General features: G+C 47.5%; 1 protein-coding gene across 1 annotated transcript in view; it reads right to left on the minus strand.

Moving 5' to 3' along the window:
- The window catches only part of Shb (SH2 domain containing adaptor protein B), a 131,826-nt gene extending 113,622 nt beyond the window's left edge, over nt 1-18,204 (minus strand). The window contains exon 1 of the mRNA XM_048336127.1: nt 17,110-18,204. Coding sequence (XP_048192084.1) covers nt 17,110-17,838 — 729 coding nt within the window. The 5' untranslated portion in view covers nt 17,839-18,204. The remainder of the gene's footprint in view (nt 1-17,109) is intronic.
- Between the last annotated feature and the right edge of the window lie 7,428 nt (nt 18,205-25,632).

Here is a 25,632-nt window from a genome sequence, read left to right on the forward strand (position 1 = left end):
GGCTCCTAGGCAGACGTTTGAGCAGATACTGTGATCAAGACAGACAATTGGCAACACACGCAGCTCACAACACACCATAAGGTGCCTAAACCACACTATAGGGGTCCACCTGTCAATACCGGTCAATGTTCTGAACATCCAACCCCAGGCTACTGCTGGGAAATGCAGAATTCCTTCAAGGGAAAGGTACAATGGTCTTTAAGAAATAGGAAATGTCACGCCTCAATGGCTACAGGAATAGCCCTAACTCACTGGCTCTGATTTTAGAATACAAGGTTACCTTCCATTTCATATTCAAACAAACCTTTGAAATTCAAATATATAGATCTTCTAAGAAGCCAGGGCTCTCCCTACCGGGGGAGCTCTGATTCTCTTTTTGAAATGTTTAAAGAAAAGTCTGGGGAACACACAAGATCATCTGAGCTTCTTGTTCTATTTCAGTAGACTTATGAATCTGAAGTCCTTTCCTCATGAATATCAAGGTGGCCATCAGGAATGTCTCTAAATGAGAAAAGGTATACGACCAAAATTCACTTTCAAGGCACAGCACAAACAGAATTACAACCAGCCACTAAACTTTAAGGAATATAATACTCCAAAGTATTTGCTGGTTTGTGGGGGAACAGGTAAAACCAGAAGAAACTATCAAAGCAGAGACATCATCAAAAGCAAAGGGGGTATTTGTGATAACCATTCCCTAAAAGATCAGAAAGGTACCCCCAAAAGGTATTTCTAAATGAGAGGAAGAGGGAAGAGACAGAGAACTGAACAATTAAAAAAAAAAAAAAGTAGAGGGGAGGGAAGGAGAGAAAAAGAGGGAAGGAAGGAATAATAAATGTGTCCTTACTCTCATCTACAGACTACACTTCTGACCACCAAACTGCTTTGTCAGCAGCCCTCTGTGAGCTGTCACTATCAGCAATTTCTGCTTCCATTGAAGAAGGCTTCTGTCAGTAGTAACCTTTAGGGACACCTCCAAACAAAGGGCTTGCTTAGATGAAGGTCAGATCCCCTGCTTTCTCAAAGCCAGCCCCCCCCCCCACCCCCGCTTCTACCTTCAAGGCCACACAGCATCAGAACCTCAGGGTGAAGAGGGGAAAGGCAGGTGAGACCCAGGCGTGCACACCAGAGTTTGGTGTCTGCACTTTGATAGTCTTCAGGCCCACAAGTTCTGGGAGTGTAATCTAGCCTGTCAGTGTTCTCAGATGGCCTGTAGGTGACTAGGAAGTGATGGCACAAGCTCCCACCATCTTGTCACTTCAGCCACACCACAGATGGTTTTTAGGCAGATCCCATGGAAGCCCAGGAAGAGGGGGACGCCTGACAGCAGCATTATCCTAGATCTTTCCAAAGCCATCCTCTGGGCTCACAAAGCCAGCTCTGTTAGCTAGGGACCCAGGTGCTAGAACAGTAAGGGAGGCTAGCCAGGGACCCTCAGGGGCATTCTGACTGAGCCCAGCAGGTGTCTTCACAGAGGCTAGTATTTCTTTCCCTCCTCTGGTAACCCAAGGAACCCTGAGTACTTAGTGTTCACAAGAGCTCATTCTAGGACGCTGTCAAAGGCCATATGCCAGTAATGGCTTATAGACCCAAAGATTACTGCTCCCTTTTGTGTTTTCTTTTCTAGATCACTCCCATCAATAGCAGAGGCTTCAACCAGGGCCTCTTTCTAGCAGTCATCCTTGATCCAACATTTGGGAATGACTTCAACAGTGCACTGATCTCCTCATTTCAGAGAGCTGAGACTCCAGATTAAGCCCAGTGACCCCAAAACACATACTGCTGCTCCTCTGTATCCTGAGCCCCATGCAGACAGCTTGGTTGGTGGCTCTGTTCTCTCTTGATCCTGTATCTTTATAGAGACAAACAGTCATTGTACAATCTCCTCCACTGGGCCGTACCAGCAGGACTTCAAGGCCATGCTCCCTAGGACTGAATAAAGACAGGCTCTAGTAGACAGAACAACTTATAAATTCCCACAGATTCTCACAAGTGAGGCATCTCAGCTAGAGACAACCGCAAGCCAGAAAAAATCTGTCTTGAGCAAGCAGTTGGTCAATTTCCCTCCATTGACCAGCGTTGACTTGTGAGCTGTCTGAGCAGTCAGTTGCATGTTTCATAGCTTAAGGATGAAGACCAGGGCCCTTGCTGCCCTCTTCTATAGCAATTGATGCCCTGTTAACTGGGGTCCCTCTCCAGCCTTCTAAACCAGCTGCACACATGAAAGGTTTCTTAATGCATAGATCTGACCCTGTCACTCCTTTGCTCTGTCACTTTTCACCACTCAAAAAATAAAGACCAAACTCTGTAGGCCTCGCCATGAACTTGCCACAACTGGCCTTATCTCCCATTCTAGCAACCTCTTTTGTCACTAGGGATGACCACATACAGGACCTTGTCCTAGTCCTCTTCAAACCCACCAATCTAAATATAGAAATCCATGACTGCCCAGATCCTTCACACAGACCTCCTCTGTGAAGCTTCTTATATTCCTCTGCAGCATTACCTTTACAAATCTGTACTCTGTCACTGTCCTCTGCATCTGTATAGATCAGAGCTCAAGGGCAGCAAGACTGCTTGGGCTGGACTTGTAGCTCCAGCTACATCTGTTAATAACAGTGTCACCTGTATCTATTTTCTTTGTCTGTGAAATGGGGTTCTTACTAGGACTTGCCTGCTAAGTGAGTGTTGAGGGCACAGAGGTCTCAAACACAGTAGCCCTTGTAGGGAGAACTTTTCCTTCTGCTTGCTGGTGGTGGGAAATCTTCTGTCAATCACAAACTGACCCATCAGATAAGGATGTGGTCAATTTTTGAAGATAGCATCACAGGCCTAAAAGGTCTCTCTTGTTTTACTGTGTCTACAGGAATGCTAGACTTTGAATGTACTGAAGGCCCAGGACAAGTGTGTCCAAAGATATAAAACACAAAGCTTATGGTTTGAGGCAGAGTGAGGGTTCAAGAGATATTATGCTCACAATTCCCAGATGGCAGAGGGAGCATTCCAGGTCCAGACAAGTCACTTGTCCCAAGTTATAAAGCCTCCAAAGTACCAGGGCTAAGATGTGAGTTCAGGACTTCTGACCCTAAAGCCAGTGCAAATATCCTGCCATCAAGTGGAACACCATCATGGTCCTGTAGTGTTGGGATCAACAGTACTGGGCAACTGTGGTGCAGCCTTGCTGGCTAACCACAAAGACAGGGAAGGCCCAGCCCCTGACACTCTGCCCCTGGGCCTATAGGGGAGTAAACTAGAGTGAACATCACAGAACACTTTCAACCTCAGCTGTGCAAAGGCAAGTAGCCTGGAAGCTGGGTGATAGGTATACTTGTCAGTGACATTTTCAAGCATGGCTGGAAGATGATCAGACCTGGAACTCTGAAGTTTATGAGAGATTTCAGCTTTGGCTTCAGAAGGTCATAATTGGCTGGGAAGACCATTCAAAAGACTGACACCCAAGATCCACAATCAGAAACCACAGCCTGATTACTCAGGGGTAGAGCCTAGAAAATCACAATTAAAAAAAAAAATGCTCTCCAGCTAACTCTAAAGTCTTCTGAGGTTGGCCTAGGGCTTAATGCCACGGTATGTGTCATACAGTATACTGAACTAGGCAGGCACTCTCTGCCTCTAAGAATCACTGAATGGTCATTAGTGTGCAAATATCTGTACTTTTTCTGGATTTATCACTCACCAACACCTTTGGGTTTAATCTCTTCCTCCAGTACCAATCCATCAATGTCACCAACTCAACAATAAACACTGCAGGATGAATGTTGGCCTGAGCCAGGAAAGGAAAACCAGCTAGACCCATCCAGGGTCTCTTACTGAGTAAAGGCAAAAAATACAAGAAGATGGAGAAAAGGATTCTAAATTATTATTAAATTAGACTTAGGCCAGTGTTAAAAATGTAAGTGCCCTATATCATGTAGTTCCCATGTCATGCCTCCCAATCTTCATCCTTTATGTCTGAACAGTCCAACCCACAGGCTATTGCCTATATCCGCCCCAAGCACAAACATTCCTCTACATGTGGGTCTTTTACCTGCTGCTTCTGTGAGCTGGCACTGGACTTTCTGTCTTGCATTTAGAAATACTCACAGACCTCTCTCCAATACCCCTCAGGCTTAATAAAATCTCATTATACAGAAGAACTCCACCCAGGGCTGCAACATAGCTGGCATCTAAAAAAACATGCTATGTGGATTACTGAATGCTACATCTCTTTCTCCACAGTCCCTGTACAAAAACAGCAACAGATTCTCCCAGTTAAAGCTACACAGGCAAGGCAGACCACAGTGAGTGATCATCCCAAATTCCCCCCTGGTTAGAGAGGGAAGCTGACCACCAGGAGGTTGTTGAGGCTTTCCTGGTCACACTCTGCCCACTGCATCAGGTTTGGTGTACAAAGATGAAGTGCTAAAGGCAGGTAACATCTCTCATGTGTCATAAGTGAATGGATATTTGCAGATGAATGCTATCATTTTATAAAGACAAGACTTTGGTATCATTATCATAATCACCAATGAGACCTAAACACATTCAAGGTGAGACAGAGTCAAAATACTTCAGTCTAAAAAGGCACTTGGAGAACAGGCAGATTAAAGCTACACTGGGGTGTGCTAGTGGTTCATGCCTGTAATAGGAGCTATTCAGGAGGTTGAGATCTGAGAATTCCAGTTGAAAGCCAGTCTGGGCAGGAAAGTTTGTGAGATTTTTATCTCCAATTAACCATCAAAAAAAGCTGGAAGTGGAGCTGTTGCTTACATGGTAGAACATTCACTTTGGACAAAAAAAAAAAAGCAGGACAGCAACCAGGTTGTGAGTTCAAGCTCTAGGATTGGCATAAAACAAACTTTAATGTGAAAAGAAAAACAAAAGGCAAACTAGGTTTAAGGGGTGTCTCAAGTGATAAAGTACTAGTCTAGCATGATCAAAGCCCTGGATTCAATCGCCAATAACACACACACACACACACACACACACACACACACACACACACACACACCTCCACAGTCAAACATTTGGCAAAACAACAGCGGGCAAGGGGCTGCCATCCTTAATACACAAAGTCCTTATAGAACAACAAAACTATAAAACTACAGTAGAAAAGGGTGGGCAGAAGACATAAGTAAACAATTTTAGAAAAGCAATACAAATGGTCAATGTACATATGCAAATAGTACAATAAACACAAACCAGTGTGGTCTTTCTAGAATACAGTTTGAAAGCATGTATCAAAATGTTTGTTCTTACCCAACAGCTCTTCTTTTCTCAGTATTCATCTCCAGAAACAATCATAGATCTATGCAAAGAATTAAGTTACAAGGCTGTTTATCACAGTACTGCTAAATTAGTGAAGACTAAGGAGAATGGGAATCACACACAGAATATAATGCAGCCATTAAATTGCTGTTGTTCAGTTTTTAAGATAACGTAGACCTCATTTCATGTCTTTGAGTGAAAAGAATTTAAAAAAACAATACAACTTAATTTCTGTGAGGGAAAAGTGAATATAGACACAAAGAAAAAGGAAGATAGACAAAAGCACTAACATATTAACAATGGTTTCTTTGAATGATACCATTAGAATTGGATTCTGTTTTAGTTTTGTTTATCTACATTTCAATACCAAACTTAATCTTGTTACAAGCAGAGGAGAGGGAGTTACCACTGAGACTGAAATATAGGTCCAAAGGCTCATAGAACAACAGATAGGACTACACGATTCTGCAAATGCCATGTAGTCCCCAAACCCCAAGCTGCAGCTTTGGAATGCAAGGGGAGAGAATGCATGTCCAACAAAATGGTGACATTTCACTGTCAAGGATTTTGTGGTCATTTTCATTTTTAGATTTTGCCACATCGTGGCCATCCCTCCTAGCTGTTTCCTTCCTCCCTGTAAGCTATATCCAATGGCAGTGGCTACAGTCCCATCCCTGGAGCCTTAGCCACACATTCTTTACCCCTTGGGAGCTCAGACATGTGAGCAACTTCTTGAATGTGGAGTACTGGGTCAACTTCAGACCGATGACAGGGAGGCCCTCTACTCTCAACTCTTTATCACATTCTTCTACCTGCTACACTCATACCTCAGCATGAAAGCCCAGGTTCTGGCCACAGCTCAATGTGGACAGTGGTGCTCTTGGTCAACAGGGATGGAGATCCCTTCTAGCTGGATGCCACATTGGCCTCTAGTCTATCTCCCATGTGGCCTACACTTCTAGTGGTTTTGCATCTCCTCTTGAGCCCCAGACAGGACATCCATGTCTCCTCTGGATGTGCAGGAACCCCATAGACCCGGAAGGTAGAGTGCGTAACTCCTGGCCAGGAGCCTTCCCCATCTCTGTCAATGGCTAATCATCCTCCCACTGCTCAGACCTAAACCTTTCAGTCCCCATGGTCTCTTTCCTCTAGAACACAGCCTCTCTCTCATTTGTCTTCCTTACTCTGATCTCCAGAAGGCAGGAGCAATCTTCTTCAAACCTTAACAGGTCATGATATCACTCTATTCAAAACCCTCTGCTGGTTTCTTATCATACTCATAGAGTTTAAGTGAAAGAATTCTATGTCTAGACATCACTGCGACCACTACCCTGCCCAGTCTTGCTGGCCCTCCCAGTATGTCATCAGCAGCACTGGTTCTAGTCTCTTCCCTTTACCTACAACCAATCCTCCCTCCCACTCACCAACTCATTTAGTTACACATATATTCTCTTTCCCTCTTGCTCTCATTTCTGGGGGTGGTACTTCACTATGTAACACAGGCTGGCTTCAAACTCACAATTATCCTGAGTCCTGGAACCAAAAAGGCACATCACTACCCACATCAACATTCTTGTACTGGAGAGCCACATTGCTCACACTAGCACTACTTTCAGCAAATCTCCTCTGAGCACCTATATAAAAGGGTACCTTGTTGGGCACTGGTGGATCACACCTATAATCCTAGCTACTCAGGAGGCTGAGATCTGAGGACTGCAGTCAGAAGCCACACATCCCTGTAAGCAGACACATCCCTGTAAGACTCTTATCTCCAATTAACCACTCAAAAACTGGAAATGGCACTGTGGCTCAAGTGGTAGAGTGCTAGCCTTGAGCACAAAGAGGCTCAGGGACAGTGCCCAAGCCCTGAGTTCAAGTCCCACCACACACACACACACACATACACACACACACACACACACACACACACATACACACATACACGGTACCTCATCCAAACTCACCCCTCCTTGCCCCCTTTATCCTGCTTTTCTTTTCTACCTAGTTGCCATGCCTGGCATACTGAGTCTTTGTAACTCTTCATAGGAGACAGTTCAGAAGAGAGAGCTTTTGGGGGTTTGTAAATTGTTGTTATAGGGCTTGAACTCAGGCCTTGAGTTCTCACTTGACTTTTTCACTCAAGGCTGACACTACCACTTGAGCCAAACTGACACTTCCAGCTTCTGGCTGGTTGACTGAAGATAAGAATGACCAATACTCCTGCCTAAGCTGGCTTTGAACCTCAGTCCTCAGATCACAGCCTCCTGAGTAGCTAGAATTACAGGTATGAGCCAGCAGCGCCTAGCTCTGCCTTACTCCTTATAGTCCTCTGTCCCATGTTGGCATCGTAGCAGTGACTGTTATGTATTTATGTAAGTATTCCACAGCTAAATGAACACTTTTACATTCATAAATTGCTTCTCGGAGTCACTCCAAGAAAGGTGTTTTAATCTCCTTCCCCCGCTCCACCCAGGAGGTTCAGAGCTGTGGAGAAGTAGAGTAGGCCCTGCCTCCAGCAGGCAGGTTCTGAAGAGCCAGCAGCATCTGGGTCCTCAACCTTGCATTCTGAGTCCTTCTGCCCTTTGTGCTAGGGTGGTGTGGAAGTGGCATGTCCAGTGCTCTAGTCTACAGAAAGGGTGATGGCCTGATTGATTTCCTTTTCTTCCCATGTTTTGCATTTAAAACACTTTGCTAAGACCATTAAGGCATATGGACTGAGGAGCTTGCTTCTACAATGGAATTTTCCTTCACTTCCTGTTTGGTATTTTCCAGTAATATTTCTATTAATGTTTCACTTTCAGAGGCACTGATTTCCTGCGGGTTTGAGCATTCTCAACTGCTGAGCCAGGAAGAACTGAATTTTCCTCTCATCATTCAGTTCCTTTCCATTTTCTCCAGGGGAGCTCTCTGGATTTCCCATTACGCGGTAAAGGAAGGAGCTTGGAGCTGGGTCCAGGGCAGAGAGGGGGGAATTAGTCAGGTCCCTGGGAAATGAATGATTCAGCCTGTGACCAGCAGCACTTAAAGTAATGGTCAGAAAGGGACTTCCAAGGCCCATGATTTAAGAAGTGGCTTGACAGTTATAGAGGGGTGTGTGTGTGTGTGTGTGTGTGTGTGTGTGTGTGTGTGTGTGTGATCTGGCTGGACCAGATTTCCAGTCTGGACCTAGAATCTTCAGCTTGGCAGTAAGATCTTACCCCCAAGGTCTCCCATTCATTCACTGATTCAGTGGTGTGTATTGCTGAGAGCCTGCTACACACTGGGTTCTGTTCTATGTAAGTGCTGAGAATAGAGTAGTAAAGAAAACAAAGGCTCACCACATCCCAGTAGCTCATGCCTGTAATCCTAACTACTCAGGAGGCTGAGATCTCAGGATTCTGGTTTGAAGCCAGCCTTGGCAGAAAAGTCTGTGAGACTACTTCCAACTAACCAGCAAAAAGCTGGAAGTGGTCCAAGTGGTGGATACCAGCCTCCAATGAAAAAGCAAGCAAGAACACCAACTCCTGAGTTCAAGTGTCAGTACCGGGGGGTGGGGGGGGGAGGCAACTACAAATAAGGAAGAGAAAATTCAGGCATGAGATTTGTGTAATGTGAAGCACTCTGGACTTGGCTTCAAATCTCACACTAGCTAAGTGACTTCAGACAGGTTATTTAACCTTTCTGTGCCTCAGTTTTTTCCTACATAAAAATAGGAATAACAGCAGCACCTGCCTCAAAGGACCACAGTATGAGTAAAAGAGGTACATATAAAGCCCAGCACACCATCTGGTGCAGAAAATGTGCCAAGTATTAGCTGGCAGTGCTGCGAGAAGTTCCCTTAGCTCAAATGCCTTTTCCTCTGAGAAGCCTTTCTTGCTTCCCTCAATTGGAATAAACTTCCTCCTCACTCTGCTTCTCGTTTGGTTCTATGGAATCCGGGTCCTGCCCAGAACACTATGCCAAGATAGCACTCAGTTCCATCCATACCACTTATTTACAAATTCTACAATAGATATCTGTGTTCCAACCTTGATTCCTATGTCCCCAAGCAGAAAAGGTTAGCGCCTATGGTCAAGCTCTAGCCTCACCATCTCAGTATCTACTCAGCTCCTGCAGTGGCCTGCATATAGCAAATCATCCGTCAACACAGTTAGAAAGTCAGAAAGAATTGTAATCTGTCTCTGTTCTACAGGAAATGTAACCCCACCATATCCCCAGCCCCAGGAGCTCAGAGAAGGGAAATGCCACCAGCCAGGGGACACCTAGCTCTCTACCATAAAGCCTGGAATCTGTTTCTTTTCCACCACAAACCTGACCTAACTATCCCTCCAATACAAGCTGAACCACCAAGGACAGGCTTTGCTGTACAACTAGTGGAAACAACACCTGCTTCAGATTTGCCTGTTAAAGCCAATTTTTCTGGCTCAGAAATGCTCCGGGCTTAGGAGAGGATGAGATAAAGTGGGGGGGGGGGGGGGGGTTAGGAATCAGCTAGATTAGAGAGGATGGTCACATGATCTCCTTTAAAGAAACTGAAGTCATTGATAAGGGTCAAGGTACTAGCAGTTCACGTGTGTGTGCAAGCGCTTAGTACATGCAGCCAGGGTGATCCCTGGAGGGAGGGAGGGAACACCTGGTATTAGAATTAAAAGACATGACAGTTACAAGACACATGTCTTGTGCAGCTGTCCTTTGGGATGTGCCCACTCAGTGAACAGAATTTCTCTATAAAATAACTCAAGTGCTGCATTAACATTAACATCTCCTTTTTGGAAGAACACCAGAGCAGGAGAGAGAGATAGAGAGAGAGAGAGAGAGAGAGAGAGAGAGAGAGAGAGAGAGAGAGAGCGCGACAGCGCGAGCACGAACCTAGCTCTGGGCATCTTCTAGGAACACTGAAGCTGGAGGGAGGGAGGAGATGAGGCAGAGGAATGCAATAGGGGAAATGAACTAATGGGAGGAAAGGGGCTCCAGGACATGTATCTCAGTAACTAGCAGAGCCTTGACTTCTACTTAAAGCATTGGAAATGTTGGAGAAAATCAATACAAAGAATACAGGCTGTGGACTCAGGTCTGTCTGATCCTTGTTCTATCACCTGGTAGCTGTGTGATATTAGGTGTGTTATTAATTTCTGTAAACCTTAGTTTTTTTTTCTGGCCCTGGAGCTTGAACTCAGAGCTTGGGCGCTGTCCCTGAGTATCTTTGTGCTCAGACTAGCATTCTACCACTTATGCCACAGTGACACCTCTGGCTTTTTTTGAGCAATTTATTGGAGACAAGAGTCTCATCGGGACCTTACCTTTCTGACCAGGCTGGCATTGAACCGCAAACCTCAGATCTCAGCCTCCTGAGTAGCTAGGATTACAGGCATGAGCAACCGGCACCTGGCAACCTTAGTTTTTCTGATCCATAAGACGGATGCAAAAATTTTCATCACCAGCAGCAGATGAACAGCACTGAAAACCCTAGGAAATGGCTTACCTGTCCCTGCACTTTGTGGTAGGATTCTACAGCTCTCCTATCTCCCTAAAGACTAGACATTGTAACTGGCTATGGTCAACAACCACAGCTTAGGAGATACTTACAACTTTAATAAACCTTAATAGAAGTCAGTGATGGGAGCTCATACCTATTGTCTTGGCAGTTTAACAGGCTGAGATCTGACGATCATACTTCCAAGCCAGGCAGCCAGACAAATCCTCAGGACGCTTACCTATAATCAACCAGCAAAAAAGCTAGTACTGGAGGCATGGCTCAAGTGGTAGAATGTCAGTTGTGAGTGGGGAGGGGAACCAAGTGAGAGCATCAAGACTTAAGTTTAAGCCCCAGGACCAGAACAAAAAAAGAAAATAAAAGAAAACAACAACAAAAATAAACCTTACAGAGTTCTGCCCTTTCTTAGAACCAACCCTGCCATTGCCATGCTACCACATGGAACAGAGAAGCCCAAGGCCATCCTCACCAGCCAACAAAAAAGAAAACCCAGCCAGGGTCAGAAGGCCTGAGCAAGTTCAGCTGAGACCAGAGAAGCTCCTCAGATGTGCGGACTTATGGACTGTAAAAACAAAATCTTGGCATTTAAAGCCTGAATTTAAAACTATAGCTCACAGGGCTAGGGATATAGCCTAGTGGCAAGAGTGCCTGCCTCGGATACACGAGGCCCTAGGTTCGATTCCCCAGCACCACATATACAGAAAACGGCCAGAAGCGGCGCTGTGGCTCAAGTGGCAGAGTGCTAGCCTTGAGCGGGAAGAAGCCAGGGACAGTGCTCAGGCCCTGAGTCCAAGGCCCAGGACTGGCCAAAAAAAAAAAAACTATAGCTCACAAGCCAGATGCTTGTTTGTGATAATAAAGTTTTACTGGAACACAGCTGCCCCTACTAATATATTGTCTATGGCTATTTCCACAAAATGGCAGAACTGGTCTATAATCTGACCCTTTAAGAAAAGCAGCTATACCCTGGTTTAAAATCAGAAGACAATTAAGTGACCAAGGAAGCAGTTAGAAGAAGCCTGAAGAACTGACTGTAATCCTGAGATCTGGAGGAGCATGGTTCGAGGTAACCCAGGCAGAAAAGTTCACTAGATTTCATCTTCAAAATAAGCAGCAAAATGCTAGGTTGGAATGTGGCTCTAGCCTTGCAAGCATGAGGCACAGAGTTCAAATCCCAGTATAGAAAAATAAAAGTATTTTGGACTCACAAACTCATCATTTCTCTTATACTACTTTCAAGAGATGAGACTTCAGAGGGAAAGGGTCTGTAAGCCAGACTGTAGTTACCAAATGTGGTTTCAAACTTTTCCAATATAGACATTTTCAGAACTGGAGAATGTGCCTGTTAACCAAAGGCACATTTAACCCTCACTCCTGTTGAACTTAACTTCAATGATTTTATGTGAAAAGGAACAAACGACAAGTCAGCAAGGTCCACAAGACAAGTCCTTCCCTTTGTGAGCTCCAATCTCCCTCTACAGCCTCCCCCTATGCCTGCCCTGTTGGGCCCCCACCCGGCTTCTCAAGCGGCTAGATCCCACTGTACCAGAGCCTTTTCTCCATTTCCATGCCAACGGATTCCCACTCATCCTACCAGTCAACTCTGATGTTACCTTCTGGCAGCCCTCTTTCTCTTACCAGCAGCACACAGGCCCACCCAGTCCTTGCCATACATTTCTGGTTTTCCTGGATATAATCTTCACTAAACAGACCCTGAGAAGCTAGTACAATAGCTTTGTGACAGCCATGGAGCACTGGTTCCAGGGCCCTCTCCTGAATATCAAAATCCAATGATGCTTAAGGCCGTTATAGAAAATGGCAACGTATTTGCATATAATTTATGTACCTTCTATATACTTTAAAACCTCTATATTACCTACAATACCCAATACAGTATAAATGATATATATGTATAGCTATTTAGAGACAGCTTAAAAAAAAAAAGTCTATACATTTCAGTTATATATTTATTTAGCCCATCCTGGGGATTGAGCTCCAGGCCTGGGCTCTGTCCTGAGCCCCTCTGTGGCTCAAGGCTGGCATTCTACCACTTGAGCCACAGCATCACCTCTGAGTTTTTCTGAGTAGTTTAAAGAGTCTCACAGACTTTTCTGCCTGGGCTGGCTTTGAACTGTGATCCTCAGATCTCAGCCTCATGAGTAGCTAGGATTACAGGTGTGAGCCACCGCACCCAGCCAGTTCAGTAATCTTTAAAAAACATTTTTGATTGGCAGATGTAGAACCTGTGGCTAGACAGCCCATTGTATCCAACTGCAACCTGAGAAAAGCATCCTTCTTGGAAACTTGGCCACATTTGCCTCTCTCTGAATTCCCTCTGCCTAGCAGGCAGTTCAGAAACCGTTTGCTACAGTTTTTTTTTTTTTAAGTCAGACATGATATTATTTATTTCATAACTACGGAAAAGTGTTATTTAACTCAACTCTGTGGATGCTGACAAAATATCAAGTGTTGGTGCACATCAGCATGTACTTAAGCTCAGAAAACTGATGCCATGATTCATCCTTGACTTTTTTGGTTTTGCTGAAAACATTTACTTATAACAAAAGAAGCAAGACTTCAGCAGAAAACATGACTGGATGAGATGTGTCTGGTTGCATCAAAGGAGACCCACCAAGTAACTGGCCTTTTTATCTTCTTTTTTTTTTTTAAGCACAACTTGAAAGAATATTATTTCTACCTACTGCATTTTTGTTTTTGTTTCTTTCCCAAAAGCTCAAGTTTTGAGCATCTCTCACCTGAACTATATTATATTTGTCTCAACTCCAACAGCTGTTTATTATAGCCTGAGACACACCTAAACCCATGGCTCCCTTTCCTAGACCACCAGTATGCAAGGACATTCCTGTACAAGGACACATGGGGTAGGAGGAGGGTGGCAAATTCAGGACCCCAATTGAGGATCACTACATAAAAGCTCTGGTTTTTGAGAACACATCCTGTATTAAGGTTTATGTATGTCCATGCACACATGTACACACACACACACACACACACACACACACACCACCTGCAAGCACCCCCTGTTCTCACTGAACTTCCCCTTCTCTCAAGCCACCTACCTCCTAGAAGACCTCTTAAAAATTACCAAGACAGAAACTGGGAGAAACAAATGGCAAAAATATGCACCCACATCCTACAGAGGCTCCAATTGGTACCAAGATAGCTCTGAGCATAAAACAAGTGCTAGCTAAAAATTGGCCATGGCTATGTTAGGGAAGAAACTAGCTCTGTCAACAGTTTCTCTTACAAGTAACTCTAAAAGGGAAAAATGCCTGAAATTGGATGGTGGCATTAGGGGCAAGGGTTTGTGCCCCAAAACTCATCTAAGAGAACAAGTGGATGCCTTAAGTATACGTTAGAGGGAAGCAGAGGTATAGAGGGAGACAGGGAGGAAGCCCCAAAGGTAAACTGTGGTGGGCACTGACATTGGAAAGAGTAATGGTAACTCTCAATTCAGGCCAAGGTTAAAACAAAACATAGGGCCTGACATCCTGGGGACATTCACCTAACAGTCTCTCCCAATTCCCTAAAGTCTGAGAGGAAGCTGGGCCAGCCTAATGCTAAGTGGGTGTCAAAAGTATATTGCCCTAGAGTCATTTGGGAGTGTGATAGAAAAAAAGATTAGGGAGTAGGAATTCAGAGCTGGGTCAACTTGATCCTAGGAAGGCCTGGCTGGAAATACTGTAAAAACCCGACCACCTAATGGAACTGGAAGGGTGGAGAAGCATTGGCCCAGAATGAGGAGACAGCCTTACCACACAGAAGGCAGAGACACGGCACCTATAGTCTTGGAGTCCAAAAGCACACTTGCCAGAAGACCCAGAGGCAATGTTAAGGGGAGAGAAGCCCTGAGTAAGTACACGAGTGCTTCTCCAACTCAGGAGCAAAGGTCATCAGGGAATTTGTCAGAGGCAACATCTTAGGCCCCTTTGTTGACTGGCACACATTGCAAGGATGGGTCCTTGCATCTGTTTTACCAGCCTTCCAGTGTGCTGAAGAGTAAGAAGCACCACTGTGAATAGAGTAAGAACAACCCCTCCCTGCTGCCTCCTTTCCAAAAGAACATCTGGTAACTGCAGTCCCTGTCTCCCAGGACTGACAACTCCTGAAAGATCAAAGAGTTCAAAGTTACAACCTAGAAGGGGGGAAAGAAGCCCAGAGAGATGGTTCCTAAAAACCCAGTATCAAATCACAACAAGCTAGCAGCTATATATTGTTCACCAGCCTCCACTGCACTTAGCTTACAAGGTCCTCTCTGATCTGGCCATGCTGCCCCTTGTAAGGATCCTGCTCAATTCTAATCTCAGTTCCAGCCACAGAGGACCTCACCAGTGGTTCCTGAAACCACTAGGCTCTTTTCTAGCCATCTCTGGTCATCTCCCCTCCCACTCAACAATAGCCCTTCCTCAGAGGTACCCCTCTTTAAAACTAAGCCCCATCACAGGACTTGTTTTGGCAGAATGGCCTGGCAGCAGACACCAACCCCACAAGGGTTCCCACTCCAGCAACTGGCAGGGGAAGGCATGGAGAAGACCCACAAGAAATATCTGGTGTCGGAATGAAGCCAAGCCTTAAATACACTTGACATTCCAGCTACAAATACATTATTCCTAAGTATTTGAAACAGTCTTAACTATAATTGGGGGAAAAAATGTTACCTAAAGTTTTGAAAACTACAAAGACTTTTGTGAGCAAGCAGAACCAACACTGGCAAGAGAGAAAAGAGATTCAACCCTGGCAGGTGGTCATGAACGTGGGAGGCATGCAGAGGGATGCAGGGGCTGGAGAGTTCTAGACCTGAAAGCTCTGAGAGCTTTATCATGCCTTTCAGACTCAAAAACCCAAGACTCCCCCAGTTTATGCACCACGCCAGTCTTAGGCCACATATCAGGCTGCAAGGGACCTCTATTGGTATGGAGCTCACCTATCAACCACAAGCTGTATAGCACAGTGGTATCCACTGGGATCATCTCCCTGCTGACTTCCTGGTACTAGGGAGGCCACCTGGCTTTCAGCTCACTGTCATCAGGTGTTGCATCCTGGTAAGCACAGAGTCCAAGCCACCAAAGTGTGTCACCAGACTTCTCCAGAGAGAGGTAAGGTCCTTCAGAGTGCTCACGACATCCTTGGTCGGGGCAGACCAAGTAGGCAGAGGGGGGATATTCAGGATATCAAGGAAAGGGGGCCAGTCAGGAAAATTAAAAACCATTTCCTTTCCCCTGCCTCCACGAAAACAAAACAGATCCCTTTCCAAGCACCAGCTGGCAGGTAGGAGCCTGTCTCCCTCCAGTCAGGTCCTCCAGCCCTAAGAAAAACTCAAGCTCTTTATCAGTCTGGACAAAAGTTTACCTTGGAAGAAGAATGTGAGGGAGAACAAGACAGCAGGGGCCTGACAGCCACACAACCCTGCTCTAAGGAGCGAGCTCTCCCACTGGGCCTCAGATTTAATCAAAACACTGCCTTCCACCAGAAGACAGAACTAGTATTATTTTATGGGGGAAGGGAGGGCGGCTTGAGAGTGTGAAAGGGAGGAAGGGGTTGAGTCTGACCGTAATTAACTCGTCTACTTCAAAAGGGGGGGGGGGGGAGGCACGACCAAGATGGCCTGAGACGTTAGGAAGGGGAGTGTCGCAGAGCCACCCTCGTCCCCAGGGCTGGTGCAGTATAGTGGAGAGGAGCTCAAGAAGAAAGTGTGGCCAGAGCACTGGGTCTCCTCTCAGCCGGCCAGATCGCCAAACACCTTTGGACGCAGGGCGGGAACAACTGCCAGATCGGCGTGGAGCGCTCTTGCAGAACGCGCACAGCGACCCGAACAGCACGCGTGGGGGTTTCTGGTGCCACTCCTGTACCAAAGGCCGCTTCGCTTTGGAAACCCAGGCGCGGAGGGTGGGGCGTTCAGGATTTACATATACACGCTCCCAGGCAGCCGGTCGGGAGCGGTGTGTTCACTCCCGGGAGAGTCCCTTCCCAGACCCGGACCTCAGTTCCCATGGGGGTGGAGGGAGGGCAAGAGTAAAGGCTCTTGTAAGCCTGCGACAGCCCGAGCTCTCGAGAGACTCTACTGGGGGAGCCGGAAGGGCTGGCTGGGTCTCCCTCCCTGGGGCAAGGCTAGTCGGGGTGCTCTCGCTCGGGCTACGGGCTCAACAAGGGGGCGTTTGGAGAGGCAGCAGCAGCAGAGACTGTGTCAAACCATCAGGGGGAACGCGGGTGGGGGCGGAGCAGGATCTGGAAGACAAGGCGGGAGTGCTCATCCTGGGTCCTAGGCCGAAGTTCGTACAAGGCTGGGGTTCTCGGTCCCCTGGTTCACCCAGTACCTCTGGAACCTCGAGCGCGATCGAGGAGCACCTTACCTTGTCCTTCTTGCCGGCCCCACTCTCCTCCGCGGCCGAGGCGGCGCACTTGTTGAGCAGCTTTTTGCCTCCACAGGCTGTTGGGCTCCAGGTGCGGCCGCCGGAGCAGGCGCCCCCCGTGGGGTCCCCAGCTCCGCCCGCGGCGGCGCTTTCCACTTTGATGAGTCGGTGCTTGGGAGAGATGTAGCGCACCTCCGCTGGCGTGGCGGGTCGCCGCTCGCTGCTGCTGCGGTAAAGGTGCGGGGACCCCGAGGATGAGGACGAGGACGCCGCGGCGCCCGCGCCCGAGGACGCGCAGCAACAGCCCGCGGCGCCCGACGTGGACGAGGCCGAGAAAGCGCGCTGGCCCCCGCCGGGCTCCCCGCCGCCGCCGCCGCCGCCGCCGCAGTAGTCCAGGCGGCACATGGCGCGCAGTTTGCGCAGAGAGGAGCCCGGCCCGTTGTAGGGGTCCTCGAAGTCGCGCTCCTTCTGCGCGCGGTAGGCGCGGATGAGGTCACTCGTGCTGCCGCTGTCGTCGGGCAGAGAGCCCGACGAGGCCGAGAAGCAGGAGGCAGAGGCCGGCCCGCAGGATGCCGAGGATCCCGAGGCGGCCTGCGGCACGGCCTGGGGGGGCTGTGAGGGCCGCTCGCTCCGGCGCCGCTGCTCGCGGTAATCGGGCCTCGGCGGCTGCGGAGGGCTCTTAGTCTTACTGTTGCCCAAGCTGAAGTACTTGTTCAGCCACTTGGCCATGGCGAGAGGCCACCTAGGGCCGCGGCGCGGTAGCCCGGTGCGCCGCCGCCGCGGCCATTCGGAGGGCAACGCTGCCTCCCAGGTCCCACGGCGCCCCGGCCCCGGCGGGGGGCGTCCGGGGCGCCCGCTGCCGCCGCCAAGTTCAAGTCCTCGCGGCCGCCGCCTCCTCCTCCGCCTCCTCCGCCGCCGCCGCCGGTGCCTCCTGCCGGCCGCTCTCGGGCTCCCGCAGCTGCAGCACCACCCTCCGCCTCCGCCGCGCGCCGCCCGGGCTCCCGATCCCCAGTCCCTCGCGGGCGCGTCGCATAAGGTCCCGGCCCGCGACCTCGAAGAGCAAAAAGGCCCGAGCGTCCCCCGCCGCGGACACTCTCACCGCGAAGCCCAGCTGCGAGCGCGCGCCGGTCCCGTCGGAGCCTCAGCCTTAGCCTCGGCGGGGGATTCGCGGCTGCTGCAGGAACTTGAGAGTCCTCGGTCTCCCTCTTCCTTCCCGAGAGCGTTGGGGGCAAAGCCCGTCCTCGCCGCCGGCGAGGAAGCGGGCAGAGGAACGAGCGAACGAGCGAGCGAGCGAGCGAGGGAGGCAGCCGGCGCCCACCCGTGCCCGTCCTGGCGGCGCCCGCCGCTGCCGCCGCCTCCCCAGCCGCCGCGTGTGTGACACTCGGGCCGCCAGAGCCCGCCCCGCACCGAGGCCACGCCCCCGGCCGCGTGCTCCGCCCCTTCCCGCCCCCGCAGCCCTAGCCCCGCCCAGCCCTGTGCGCCGGGCGGCCAGACCGCGGCCGGAGCCCCGCCCTCCTCTCCTCGCGCTCGGCCCGCGGCGGGTGCGCCTCCTCCCCCTCCGCACGCGCCACCTCCCGCGGCCGCCTCGGCGCCAGCCCCCGGGTCGTGCCCCGGGGTGCCTGGGTCCTGCGGCGCAGTTGACGTGGCCGGCTCCGCCTCGATCTCGGCCCCTAGGCGGGAGGTTGCCCAGTTGAGCCGCGAAGGCACCGAGGCCAAACCAGTTCGCCGCGCCCCCGAGACCCGCGCGCTGGGCACGCAGCGGTGCCCACGGTCGGCGTGGGCAGAGAGGGTGGGTTTTAGCGATGGGCCTCTTTACTTCACTGCGTGGCCTGTGGGGGGTGGGGATGCGGAGAAGCGTACCCTTAGGGACCGTGTGCCTGTCCTCCTCCTCCACCCCCCCATACACACCCCTTCTTAAAGGGACAGACAACTCCGGTTCAGTTCCCAGTGTGCCTGCCAGGTCTTGGGAGAAATCTTTATGCTAATGAGTGTATTTGCAACCCAGATGACGGATGCGGACGCGATAGGCGGCGGGGACCAGGCCCGCAGCCAATCGGAAAGCGAGCCTAAGGGGAGGTCGGAATGTTTGCTTACCTTTTCACCTTTGAGGAAGTCAGAGCGTTAACCCCCTTCGCTGCCAGCCTGACTGGGCGAAGCTAGGAGAACGTTGGGTGCCTAAGCTCGGCACCCAACCAGGGTTACCTGAGCTAGAGAGACTCTACTTAAGTCTGAAACCTCATTTTACAGATGGAGAAACTGAGGCCCCGAGGAAGGCCAAGATGAACTTGGATGCCATTCCTCGAATCTAGTGGCCCTGTGAAGATGCTATTTCAGACCCTGCTGTGGTTATTACCCAAAGTGAAGACATTGAGGCAGAAAATGAGGAGCAAAGGTAGCTCAGGCTAGCTTTCCCTAGGGTCCACTCGCAGGCAGTAGGCTCCCAGTTTGAGACCAAAATCTTTTCTGAAAATGAGACAGCTCCCTCTAGGGCTTGGTTCTATTTGAGATTTGACTAGAGGCAAGCCCTGGAATGTAGTTTAACCCTAAGATATACATGCCTGAGAACTGAGATGTTCTCTCAGAATCGTTTGCTACGAGACCACAAATCCATAATCTCTATCTGCTATCTGTACATTGGGGGGGGGGGGGCTTTGGGACACTTTTTTCCTGTGTCCTGTAGGAACAGCAGTCGGCAAGGCTAGGAGCCTGCTGGCATCTGGAGGGCCAGGGATGTTACCTCTTCCTCTTTCTGTGACAGATATAGACTCAGGCCACAGACCACAGTGGAGAAGAGGCACATGCAGGATTTCAACTCGGATTTCACTCTAGTGGTTGTACTTTGTTCAGTGGGATCGACAGCAAATAAACCTGCAGGCTCAAGCTTACTTGGTGCTCACCTCCTAGGCCAACTGAAATTGATCAGTTTTACTGTGCTACTCACCCCCCACAATCTCAAATAACATCACCAACTACTTTCCTGAGATATATTCATTTATCATTTCAAAGAAATAATCTTGAAGAGTGGGGCAGGGGAGTTTGGGAAATAGGGAGAGAACCCAGAAGTTAATGCTCAGATGTTGATTTTGAGTATCCCTAGACTTAGACATCTCAAATTACCCTTTAAATTGCTGCTCTGCTGCATAAGCATTTAATTATCCTGTGTGGAGGAAGGCCCCAATAGAAAACCTGAAAGACAAGGACATCCTAGTCTTAAGCCCCACCTTTCATCCAACCAGGAATCCTCTCCAGCTTCTTTCCTTTCCTATTTTGCTTCTAGGTTCAAGATGAACAAACAGTCAGATCCTGGCAGCAGGCCAGCCCACCTGGGACCAGACAGTCCTCTCCAGAATCTGGAAGCTTATTGCTTGCATGTGGACTGCACATGGAAGAGCTATCTCTGCCTTTTCCAAAGGCTTAGGAAGAAAAGCTAAATTTCACAACTTATTTTTTTTCCATTTCACTTTCAGCAGGCCATAGGGTCAGACCCTCTTTCCCATGTGATGCCTCTCTTGGGCTGTAATTTGCAAGCCAGAATTATTGTAATACTATAGTATTATGCCAAGAACTTTCAGAGTACTTGTGTATCTGCTCACTCCCTAAACATTCTGTATATAATTAACCCCCCCCACCCCATATCCTTGCAATCTGATGTTATTTCCAGTTTACAGATGGGGTAACTGCTCTAAGGTGGTATTTACTTCAAGCAGGCAAGAACCCCATGGGTGTTTTTCTTTGGGAACTTGTAGAGGCATACGTTCCAAGACCGAGTCAGAAATAATCATTCTGAAAGGAAACAGAAATCTTCCTAAGAAAGATGTTAGAAAAGTGGTATGCCCAGTGGTTTGTGGAGCCAGGTATTTGTACTCAATCACTGGACACACTCTCTTTTCAGAGCCCTGGCCACCCCGTTTTCCAGAGGAGAAACTGGGACCTGTGAAGGGGAAAGATGGGGCAAGCAAGAGACACAGCTGGGATTGGTACTGAGTCTCCAGACACCACAAACCCCATACTTGACAATGTGTTTTCTATGCTGCAAAGATTCTGTGCCCACCATTCTTGTCTCCTTCCTCCCCACCTTCTGATGCTGAGAATCAAACTCAAGTCCTTGTATTAGCTAGAAATTTGCCACTGAGCTATATTCCCCGTCCTAACTTTCTTATTGGGAAGATTGGATATGAATGGCCCTATTTCTATTTATGTTCTGTCTCAGCTTCTCACATTTACCAAGAGTTCTCCAGGGGCAGGGATATGGCCAGTGCTTTCTTTGTAACTTCTTCCAGTATGGAAGGAAGATAATGCCAATTTGTAGAAATTCCCTAAAAGTGTACTATACCAACCCAGGGGTCTCATCTATGTTTTAGAAAACACTACTCAGTCCATGAATGTTAATGTCAGTCTCATCTGTATGCCAGGCCTCAGAGGAGACAGTGATGATTCAGATAGCAGTTCTGTCTCTTACCAACAATTGTACCAGGCAGGGTAAGAGAAGAACAGGAACAAAGGAGGAGTTGTGGGGTTGTGGCCAAGAGAAGCTAATTATGAAGAGGAAGATTTCTTAGGAAAGGTGATATTTGAGTTTACCTCCTAAAGAAGGTGATACTTGAGTTTGTTCTTGAAGAATGAGGAGCATTTAGATATGAAAAAAAAAAAGCTCAAGAAAATTCCAGGAAGAGGGAACAACAGAAGCGAAAGCATGGAAGCAGGGGCTTGTGGCATACACTTGGGCAGTAATGAGTGGTCTGGTTTGAGTACAGTGAATAAACTAGGAATTTATGTGGGCATGAAACTCTGCCCCATCAGGAAGAGTTTTGACTACCAAACTAAGGAGACTGGAACTTTGAGCAAGGAAATTGCCTGATTTTCCTTTGGCATTTTATAAAGATCACGGGAAGCAGCATAAAGAAGAATTTCAGAGGGACAGAAAATAGAAGTCTTTTAGCTGCTTTGTGTATTGCCTTTGCCTGTGCATTCTTGTGTTTGCGGGTGTGCATATGCACATATGTGCACATGGCACACACACGGGTGTATTGCTACTAGGGCTTGAACTCAGGGCCTGGGCAATGTCCCTTAGCATTTTTGCTCAAGGTTGGTACTCGACCACTTGAGCCACAGCTTCACTTTTAGCTTTTTTGCTGGTTAATTACAGGTGAGATTCTCATGAAATGTTCTATCCAGGCTGGCTTTGTACTCCTGAATAGCTAGGCATGAGCTACCAGTACCCAGCTGCCTGTGTACTCTTTAAAATAATTAAGGAATAGAAAATGGTACAAAGGCAAGCAGCAGTGGCTCACACCTACAATCCCATCTATTCAAGAGGCTGAGATCTGAGGATTGCAGTTTGAAGCCAGCCTGGGCCGGAAAGTCCATGAGACTCATCTCCAATACACTACGCAGAAAAAGCCAGAAGTGATACTGTGGCTCAAGTGGTAGAGCAGTAGCCTTCAGCAAAAGATCAGGGTCAGAGCTAAAATGGTACAAGAAGAGCACCTACTGTACAGAAGGTGCTTAGTAGTTATCGTTGTATAAATAAGTAAGCCAGGTTGTGGAAGAGTGCTAAATGGTGGACTCTGCATGACTCTTTGGCTTTGGGCCACTTGGTAAATGATGACCAGCTTCTTCCCAGTGACAGTTACTACTGGAGAAAAGAGAGTATTGGGGGGAGAAAATGGTGGATTTGGCCTAAGCCACCTGTAGAAACGGTGTGATGTTCAAGCCCGGAGTCTGCTGGATGTGGGCCTAAATCTGAAGTGAAACCTATGATCTTTCTCTCTCTCTCTCTCTCTTTTTTTTTTTTTTTTTGCCAGTCCTGGGGCTTGGAGTCGGCCTGAGCACTGTTCCTGGCTTCTTTTTGCTCAAGGCTAGCACTCTACCACTTGAACCACAACACCACTTCCAGCTTCTATATATGTGGTGCTGAAGAATCGAACCCAGGGCTTCATGTATACGAGGCAAGCACTTTTTACCACTAGGCCATATTCCCAGCCCTTCTCCCTTCTTTTGTACCACCTCACTGAGCCTATCAGCAAGGTAGTTAATCATAAGCACCATAGTAGTCTCTTGTCCATTTTTCTTCTGCAATCTCAATACCATAGCCAGTTATCCTATACAAAAGGAGTTTAATTCTATCCCTCTGCTCAAACCCCTTCCTTATTGAATCCCCATTTCCCTAGTCATAAATCCCAAAGTTCTTACCATGAGGTCTTTTATTACACAGCCCTGACCTCATCTTACTTTGTCCCCTCTGTCCTGCTCCAGTCAGGCTGCTGCTTTGCTGCTCCTGGAACCTTCTGAGCACACACTTGTCTTGGGATTGCTCTCTAGTCTCTCATTCCAGAATGTTTTCTCCACATTGTCCCCATGGCTCAATTAGGTTTCTTTTAGATCTTTGTTTGATGTCACATGTAACACCTCCACTGGGCAATATATCTAGAATTGCAGTTTCTATCCAGTGCTTGCTATTCTTCTTCTCTATTTTCTTCATCTGACTACAGTTTACCCTATTCTACCCACTGAATATTTACTTTTCTTGTTTGTTTTTTGTGTTTCCCTACAGTGGAGAAAGCATCTTTTACCCTTGCTTAACTGCTTATCTCTGATGTCCAGAACAGTGTCTGACATGGTAGGTAGGCAAAAGATTCCTATTTTTGGATGAATAAGTGAACAAAAAGGAAGAAGGCACATTGACATCTCTGCTTCAACCTTGGTTGCTTAATGGCAATTATCCTTGGCCTGGAGATGGGTGTTTATTGGACTTGCTGTATTTAGGGGAGAGATATTTATTTAAGCTGTATAAGATGATGTTTTGGGGGCTTTTGTATGCATATGTGTGTGCACGTGTGTGTGTGCATGTGTGTGTGTGTGCGTGTGCATGTGCGTGTGTGTGTATTGGTACTGGTGCTTGGACTCAGGGCCTGGAGACTGTCTCTTAGCTTTTTTGCTCAAGATTGGCACTCTACAACTTGAACCACAGCTCCATGTCTGTTTTTTGCTGGTTAACTGGATATGAGTCTTGTGGGCTTTCCTGACTGGGCTGGCTTTGAACTGTACTCCTCAGATCTCCATTTCCTGAATACCTAGGATTATAGGTGTGAGCCACCAGCACCCATTTTATCACATGATGTTTTGATGTACATATACATAATAAAATGATTACTACAAGTAGTTTCTTCTCATATTGTGAGATCTACTTAAATCTTCCCTTTAAGCAATCTTGAAATATTTAATACCATATTATTGACTTATAGAGAGCAAGCTGTGCCCAGCTCAAAGTTACTCCATGTTGTATAGAGCAGTAGCTTTCTTGCTTTAAGTGGCTTCTTTTATAAAACAGAAGTTTGCTCCATTCTGAGTGTAAATGCTAAGGCAGGAGAGTTCTATATCTTCTTTGTGCAAATAAACAACCACCATCTGTCCAGCACAAACCATGAGGCACAAACTGACAACTTCTTTACCCAAACAAAATATTGCCAGCTATGAACTTAGCAAATTGAGTCAGAAACACACAGACACAAAGGCATTTAAAAACTGTGTCAGACAAAGGCCTCATATCTAAAATATATGCAGAACTGAAAAAATTACCTTCTTCCAAAACAAAACCATGAAGAACCAATATCCCTCTCATCAAGTGGGCTAAAGACTTACAAAGAGACTTCTCTGATGAGGAAATGAGAATGGCCAAGAGACATGAAAAAATGCTCTACATCACTGGCCATAAAAGAAATGCAAATCAAAACAACATTGAGATTCCATCTCACGCCAGTAAGAATGTCATATATCAAGAAAACAAACAATAACAATTGTTGGAGGGGATGTGGCCAAAAGGGAACCCTACTTCATTGTTGGTGGGAATGTAAACTGGTTCAGCCACTCTGGCAAGCACTATGGAGATTCCTCAGAAGGCTAAATATAGAACTCCCCTATGACCCAGCAGCCCCACTTTTGGGTATCTATCCAAAAGACCACAAACAAAATCACAGTAATGCCACCAGCACAACAATGTTCATCGCAGCACAATTTGTCATAGCAAGAATCTGGAACTAACCCAGATGCCCCTCAGTAGACGAATGGATCAGGAAAATGTGGTACATATACACAATGGAATTTTATGCCTCTATCAGAAAGAATGACATTGTCCCATTTGTAAGGAAATGGAAGGACTTGGAAAAAGTTATACTAAGTGAAGTGAGCCAGACCCAAAGAAACATGGACTCTATGGTCTCCCTTATTGGGAATAATTAGTACAGGTTTAGGCAAGTCACAGCAGAGCATCACAAGGCCCAATAGCTATACCCTTATGAACACATAAGATGATGCTAAGTGAAATGAACTCCATGTTATGGAAACAATTGTTATATCACAGTTGTAACTACTTTCAACGTCCCATGTGTATCTGTAGCTTCTATTATTGATGATGTTCTTGTATCACCTTCCTGTGGTTGTACCTACACTATCTCTGTAATCTTAGTATATTGGAAACCGTGTATACTGGTATTGGATGCAGGAAATTGAACGGGAATACCAAAT

Source organism: Perognathus longimembris, chromosome 1 (genome assembly GCF_023159225.1).
Source record: "Perognathus longimembris pacificus isolate PPM17 chromosome 1, ASM2315922v1, whole genome shotgun sequence".
NCBI lineage: Eukaryota > Metazoa > Chordata > Mammalia > Rodentia > Heteromyidae > Perognathus > Perognathus longimembris.